The 7,913-nt window shown below is 38.7% G+C and overlaps 1 protein-coding gene across 1 annotated transcript in view; it reads left to right on the top strand.

The window, feature by feature from the left end:
- The window catches only part of COMMD2 (COMM domain containing 2), an 11,321-nt gene extending 3,980 nt beyond the window's left edge, over positions 1-7,341 (top strand). The window contains exons 3-5 of the mRNA XM_035890037.1: positions 405-487; positions 1,852-2,025; positions 3,312-7,341. Coding sequence (XP_035745930.1) covers positions 405-487; positions 1,852-2,025; positions 3,312-3,509 — 455 coding nt within the window. The 3' untranslated portion in view covers positions 3,510-7,341. The remainder of the gene's footprint in view (positions 1-404; positions 488-1,851; positions 2,026-3,311) is intronic.
- Positions 7,342-7,913: the final 572 nt, after the last annotated feature.

Raw genomic sequence — 7,913 nt, 5'->3', positions numbered from 1 at the left:
GGCTGTCGGAGGAGCCGAGGGAGCGGGCCGGGGGCCCCCAGCGCCCGCCAGCCGTGTTTGCAGTGGGACGCTGCTGTACCACGAAGGAGCGTGGGGCTGTGGGCTGTGCCCGCGGGGGTGCCTGCAGGGCCCTGCCTTCCGGGGACAAAATTTGCAAGTTGCTCCTTTCTGTAGCGCTGTTTTCATGACTTAGTTCTGTTTCCTGTACATCCTGCCATAAGAAATTGGTGTGGGTTTTTCTTGGGTTTTTTGGTTTGTTTGTTTTGGGTGGGTGCACAACCCTCTACTTTTTTTTTTTTCTATGCATAGTTTACCAGTTAGCTTTGGATAAACTTGCAGTTTTGTGTGTTGTTGCTACGGCAGCTTAATAATGAAGTAAAAAGTCCTTTGTGCTTTTTTTAAAGGAAAACTTAACATTGGTGTTGAAACCATTCAGCATGGGGTAGAAGGACTAACATATCTTCTTACTGAAAGCTCCAAGCTCATGGTAAGGATACCTTTGTGAAATGAATTCAGGGAGACACTCAAGAGATGTCTTCCAAACACTTACAGCTATGAAAATACTGATGAATGAAGAAAACCTAGTTCACAATTCTGGTAGCATGTATTCTTTTAATCAAAAAAAAAAAAAAGTGTCTCTTATGCTGTTCTCTTATTGAAACACTGCATCTGTGTGGATGACTGGAGTTTGTATTCAGTGTCTGAAGCTAAAACTTGACAGCATTTTAATAGCGTATAGCAAGAACATGCAGTAATCTGGTCTGTATAGAGAAGCTTACTTCAGGATTAAGCCCTGTCTAAATAGCAAAACTTGAGTGAAGCTTTTTGTTGTTGTTCAGCTACTATACAGGATGTGTGCTGTACTACCCCCCTGTTAGGTATTCCTTATGTTTGTCTGATGTGGTAGGTTTGAGAACTTTTTCAGCTCCTGACATCAGAAGTTTGGGTGGCTGTAAGCAGATAGTAAAATAATAATAGTTGGATAATTACGGTTTCCTTTGGAAAGACTTTTTACTGTTGGTACCGTAGAATATTTGAACAATGAAGACATGGAGAAGGGATCCAGAGACAAGTAATTCCAAGCTAAACTCAATCAGGCATTGTTCTGAAAAGCAGGTGGGGAAGGGAGGGAAATATTGCAGGATCTTCCCTTGAAGTAAAGTGACCTGACTGACAGATAAATTATAGCGTGTTATGGTAGAATATAGTTGATCACAGAATGTGTTTACGGTACAAATGCATTGTAAGCGTATGACATTTTCTGTGGAATATATAAATACCTGCTTCCACAATGATGACGAACCAAGCTTCTCCAGTTCAGCACAAAGGTATTGGCCAGTGGGAATCAGTTTCTTGGTGCCACTCTGAGTTACTGTAACGCGAGCCTTGAAGTTGTACCTCGTGCTTGCTTACATGTGCAGACACTGAGATAATTTCAGAGTATTTTTATATATATACACACACACACACACACTTGAGTATCAGTATTATGTTAACATACTGTTGATAAATTGATAATCGAAATACGTACTTCCTCATGACAAAGCTCAGATGCTTTTCTGTGTTGCATTTTGTTCTCTGATACGAAGGCTTAAATGTGAGGATGTTGAATGTTCTTCTTTTTAAAAAAAAATGATCGAAAACTGTTCCTGAAGCTCATGCAAATCAGCAGTAATACATCTACACGTGTAAATCACTTAAAATCTGGATGATTTGTTTTGTCCTCCCACATTCCTGCAGGAAAATAACTGCACCATGCCATGTGTAATGTTTACTTACAGTTTTATTTGTTTCTCAACAAATAATGATTATTACACAGTTCTGTATTAAGGCCTAGATTGTTTTTTCTAGATTTCTGAGATAGACTTCCAAGATTCCATTCATGTTCTGGGATTCTCAGATGAATTGAACAAATTACTGCTTCAGTTGTACCTCGATCACAGGAAGGAGATCAGAAGCATTCTCAGTGAGCTGGCACCAAAGCTTCCCAGCTATCACAGTCTTGAATGGAGACTGGATGTGCAGGTAAGTTCTACTGTGTTTTCAGTGTTCTGTATTTCACTTTACATTTTTTTAACATCATAAAACAGCTACTAAACAATTAATTTCTATTATTTCAAAGAATTGAGGCAGCATTTTTTCATGTATTTAAAACCAACATAATTTTGTTATTGCACCAGAGATAGTTATGAGATGAACAGGATGTGTAATGGTGCAAAGTATTTGTTGCTTGATGAAAATTGAATTCATAGCTTCACTGGTGTTTTAAAAACATTAGCATATACTGAATATATTTGGTCTCGATTATCACCTAATTTTCAGAAATACTACGAAAGCACTGATTAAAGTGGATTAATATTGCCTAATGTTGAACCTTTTGAGGTTCAACAAGGCCAAGTGCCAGGTCCTGCACTTTGGTCACAACAACCCCAATGCAACACTACAGGCTTGGGGCAGAGTGGCTGGAAAGCTGCCTGGCGGAAAAAGATCTGGGGATACTGGTTGACAGCTGGCTGAATATGAGCCAGCAGTGTGCCCAGGTGGCCAAGAAGGCCAATGGCATCCTGGCCTGTATCAGAAATAGTGTGGCCAGCAGGAGTAGGGAAGTGATCGTGCCCCTGTACTCGGTGCTGGTGAGGCTGCACCTCGAATACTGTGTTCAGTTTTGGGCCCCTCACTACAAGAAAGATGTTGCATTGCTGGAACATGTCCAGAGGAGAGCAACCAAGCTGGTGAGGGGTCTAGAGCACAAGTCATATGAGGAGCGGCTGAGGGAACTGGGGCTGTTTAGTCTGGAGAAGAGGAGGCTGAGGGGAGACCTGATCGCCCTCTACAACTGCCTGACAGGAGGCCGTAGCGAGATGGGGGTCTCTTCTCCTGGTAACGGGTGATAGGACGAGGATAAATGGTCTGAAGTTGCGCCAGGGCAGGTTTAGGTTAGACATTAGGAAAAATTTCTTCACAGAAAGGGTTGTCAGGCACTGGAATGGGCTGCCCAGGGAAGTGGTCGAGTTCCCATCCCTGGAAGTATTTAAAAGATAGGTAGACAAGGTGCTTAGGGACATGGTTTAGTGGCGGGCTGGCAGTGTTAGGGTAACGGTTGGACTTGGTGATCTCAAAGGTCTTTTCCAACCTAAACAATTCTATAATAAAACTAAATAATAGATTGTGTATATATGTATAATGTGGATGAAAAATTTCCTCCAAGCGGGTCCTGCAAACCTGCTGTGAATTGTAAATATGCAAGTTGATAACCGTCCTCTTCTTTGTTTGTCTCCCTATTCCCGTTTCACGTAAATTCCCTCATGCAGCTTGCAAGCAGAAGTTTGAGACAACAGATTAAGCCTGCTGTGACTCTAAAGCTACACCTTAATCAGAATGAAGATCAAACTGCCCAGGTGTTGCAAACCGACCCTTCTACCCTCCTCCACCTAATTCAGCAACTGGAACAAGCGCTGGGGGAAATGAAAACAAACCATTGCAGGAGAATAGTGCGCAACATGAAATAGTATTGATTCATAGCTGTTGTCTTACTAAGTGGTTTGTGAAACAACTAAAAACAATGTTCACAAATACATTTTGAGGAAAAATAAACATCTGGATCAGATGAAATGCTTTCCTGTGCCAGGATCTTGAGGCAGTAATTATAGGCTGAATGTCTATAGGTGCTAACTTTACACTCCTGCCTGATATGAGATAGGTAATTGATTTTGCTTTACTTGCAAATGTAGAAATTCAGCATGCTATGCTGAGACTTTCTTTAGCTCTAAATTAGTATAGTTCTACTCAAAGAACTTTCCTACATAAAGTAGAGCTGTCTCAATATTGTATGAAGCTGTACATTTATTTTTACATTTATCAAGTAGTTTTTTCCCTTGGTTTTGCTTCTGTTTTGAAATTTAAAAAAGAAAAACAAAAACCCTATACTGGTGGGAATGATACTTTACAGGAGTGTTTCTTCCATCAAACTGAGGTATGTGTAAGAGTACATGTGGGACTACTGCCCTCTTCCTCCAAAGGATTCGGTCAACTTAGAGGCTGGGTGTAACACGCTTTTCTACCCTTGCGTAATGAAAGAAAGTCTAATCAAGCTAACGCTTCCATTTTAATGAAGCTGGCTGTAATTCCTACTAGGCAGTCTCCTGCTTTCTGCAGGTAGTAGTTACCATAGAAAACCCAAGAGCCTAAACATAAGTTAACATACTGATTATTTCTATATGTAAAGGTGATCTGAAAAATTGAAGAAGTAAAACCATGAGCTAGGAGGCAGGTTAAGAATAGTGTTAACTTCTGCTAAATCTGATCTTCATGTTGTGATGCAATAATTTTTGTCCCCCTATTTGGATAGTGTGCTCATAAAGGAAAGACTAGCTAAGTATTGCAACATAAATGATGCTTTTCCATTTTTAAGAAAAATGTCTAACGGAGGTTATGTCAAAAGTCACTTTTCAGTTTTATTCTAATGCAATACTCTGTAGCTTTTGTGACTAAGGTTTAACAGTTTTACTAATTTTTTACTGTCACTAGTAAGGGTGCATCATAAAGCCCTTAAAGTACATTGGAGAGGACAGATAGGCAAGAGAGAACCTTAACATACAAATTCTGGCAATAACTCTGTATTTACTGTCTCTCATATCAGCACCATAAATTTCTGTATTAGTTGTGTTCCTACCTTCACAAGTGCATTCTTACTGTTTTGAATTTTTTGTACCTTTGAGAGGTAGTGTTTCAAATGAAACCTGCATGGCAGAAGTGCTTTCATCAGTAACACTTAATACCACTTTAAAAAAAAGTCAGTTTTCTAGAATATGGAGTTGCTTATTCTCTAATTGCTTTATATAGTGTGAACAAACTTAATTTCTTCTCCTGTACATGAATCAGCAATATGTTTCATTTACCATCCATATGTGGTGACTTTTTTTCATAGAATTGTAGAATTTTCTTCACATACAGTATGTGGTAATTAAACGTGATCAAATGTTACTACTTGTTATTTCTGATTAGTATTTTTTTAGGTAATTGGCCTACATTTTCAGGTGAAATACAAGAACAGCCTGTACGTAGGCCAGCATTTTCTCTTTATTCCATCCCTACTCACTACAGCCATAGTCTAGAACTCATGGCAGCAAACCAGAAGTTTTAGATATAAGTCCTAGAGGCTTTCCGTGTCTCATCTCACTACTGCCCTATGAATCTGAACACATTTACCTTTCTATCTCTTAAACTTCTTAAAAGAAGGAAACTAGCAGCTGTAGAGCTAGTTGGCGTCATGGTAAATGCTGGCAATTTACATGTGTGTCATGTCCTGAAGCATGTGCAAGAAGAAGAGGGGAGGGCTTCCCTTGCTGGTCATGGGTAAAATGGGCAGTTCAAAGTGGATTTTGTGAATACAGAATGTCATTAGAAAGCCTGCATATTCCCTTTTTTTTTGAAGCTTATTACAATAGCACAGAAGTAAAAACTGCAGCGCTGAATGGTCTTGTTTCCCCTAACAAAAAATTACCTGAACTGAGAATGGTCAAGGTTAAACTTCGACGCTGGGTGAAATTTAGAGAAACTCAAACTCTGGCAGTGATCCATGAACAGACTCAAGACGAAAAGTAAGGAGAAAGATCCTTAACACCAGGCATGCTGCTTTTGAACCGTACCTTTCAGTTTGTTCCGGGGAGAAGCACTGAGCCTGGAAAGCAGCTTCTCAGCAGCTAGGGACTGTAGCACTTGTTGGACAGGTACGTTTGCCTTCATGTGTGGTTGGCGTGGGTCTTTCTACAGCTCTGCAAATTCCCCCTTTCCCTCTCTTCACAGCACCGAGGGCTTTGCAGCTGCCATGACAGAAGTAGTAATGTGCAGACACAGCAGAATTATGTCTAAAAGGCGATGGTCAGTGTGAATGCACAGCAAATGATGCTTCCTGCCATTGATGTTATCATGCTGATTGGAGTTACCAATGCTGGAATTATGGTATTTCTATAGCTGCTGTTTTGTAGGGCAGTTGAAGTGGGAGAGTAAAAAATAATCTACTTCAGTGACCCATAGATAGTGGCAAAATAAGAATTCAGTCATGGATCTGGATTTTTCTGTTTTAATGTAAACTCTGTCCAAAATGAAAGGTGACTCATAAAACTATAATTAATATAACTTGTTTCCTTTCATGAATTTGCAATTGCTTTATAGAAACCCTTGAACAAGACATGGAGAGTACAAAGCATTATTCGTAAGCTATTAAAAAAATACACGTATATGTAATGTTGCTACTTTTAACCCGTTTTATTTTTTATAGGCTTTTTAAAATTTGCTCTGGTATCTAGCCACTAAAAGCAAAGTTAAATTTGAGGCCATTTAGCTACTATTTTTTTGCAAGGCTGGAAGAACTGATTGTTGATTTTATAACAGAAAAAAGTGACTTTCAACTTAACCTCTGAAAAAGTAATATAACTGATTTGTAGGCAGTGCAGCATTTTAATCGTAAAGCAATTTACAAATGCCAATGAAGTTCTGAATAATCTGTGAGGAAGTTGAGTGTATTACTATCTCATTTTTAGAAATCTATTAAGTATGGAAGGTAATCTGTTACCCTCAGCGTAGAACTTCTGTATGTTTTGGTTTACTGCAAATTTAACTTTGCTTTGCAGAACTGTCCTTCCTGTGTATGTGAAGTAACTTCGGCCTTTAGGAAGTAAGTGACTTGCGAATGGCTCCCTGGCACCTTTTTGACAGACCACTACATTCAGGTGAACTTCGTGCCAGTGCAGAGTCCAAGCGCATACATAGAACAACTGAAAATCCAACTAGTTTATGCTTAAACTAGATTATTTTCTTAAAAGCAGAGTTAGGCTCAGCCCTTAGCTATATGCTTCTCAGCAGACTTGTATCCCAGTTTATTTTTTCCTGGTCTAAACAGCAGAGGGCACAAAGTTTGTTTTTTACAGTCTCCAAAGGAGAAGTTCCGCTTTACAACCATTTTCAGCGTTTGTCGTCCAATAAGAATTGTTCATAGTCTCAAGACTTAGCTTGGAATGTATTTCACCTTATATTTTCCAAATTTGTGATCAATTTTACACTGAAAACAATAAAACTTAGTTTTCAACCACTGCAAAACATTGTTTCTTGAATCTGCTAATTAATCCGCTAAGCAACTTAGGAAAGAACATCATATATCCCAACTTAAAACTCGGGACAATGTAATTTGTTTGGTGGTGTAAAAAGTTTGTATTCTTTTAAGCACTGAGTAGACTCAAGAAGCAATGCTCTTCTTCCTCCTGTCTTTGTTTTTAAATCCTTTTGAATGAATTCTGTATGATCACTCCCTATTTTGTAAAATCTATCTTTTAAGCTTCTGATCCAATTTTTAATGAATTCCCCATCTCTCAAGCATATTTATAGACTCTCCTACAAGCTTTATTTTCTTGTACTTTTGCTTGTGCCTGCCAAGCTTTCTTGCAAGCGTTTAACGTTACTAGACTAAATACTTTTTCATCTTTAACTGGCTAATTAATTAGATGTTCCTTGAATTATATGGGGAAAACTCTTTTAATTTAAGCAGCTATAGAGTTAGTTTAGATACACACATATAGGTAAAATCAGTATCGGAACTTTGGTTTATGCCTACAATTCTCATTTAACAGAAAAACCCCTGAACTAAGATTTTGTCTTAACATTGTATTTTGAATTTATCATTACAAGTATTAGACCTGTTTTAAATTTAGTGCTATTCGTGAAATGTCTCCATGTATAGACTCCAAGGTATGAATGGTCATTTTGGTTTAGTTCTAGTTTTTATAAGAATGCCTGTTTCCTATACTGTGACTTTGTAATATTAACAATAGATAGTGCGTAGGAAAGGAAGTCCAAGATTAGGAGTAACCTGGCAAAACTCCATGAGTAAAGCTCTGCTGTTTCTTACTTATCTAAAT

The sequence above is a fragment of the Egretta garzetta genome, unplaced genomic scaffold, assembly GCF_000687185.1.
Source record: "Egretta garzetta isolate BGI_Z169 unplaced genomic scaffold, ASM68718v1 scaffold172, whole genome shotgun sequence".
NCBI classification, from domain to species: domain Eukaryota; kingdom Metazoa; phylum Chordata; class Aves; order Pelecaniformes; family Ardeidae; genus Egretta; species Egretta garzetta.
Note: the sequence above shows the minus strand (reverse complement) of the source record. Positions and strands in the feature narration are given on the sequence as shown.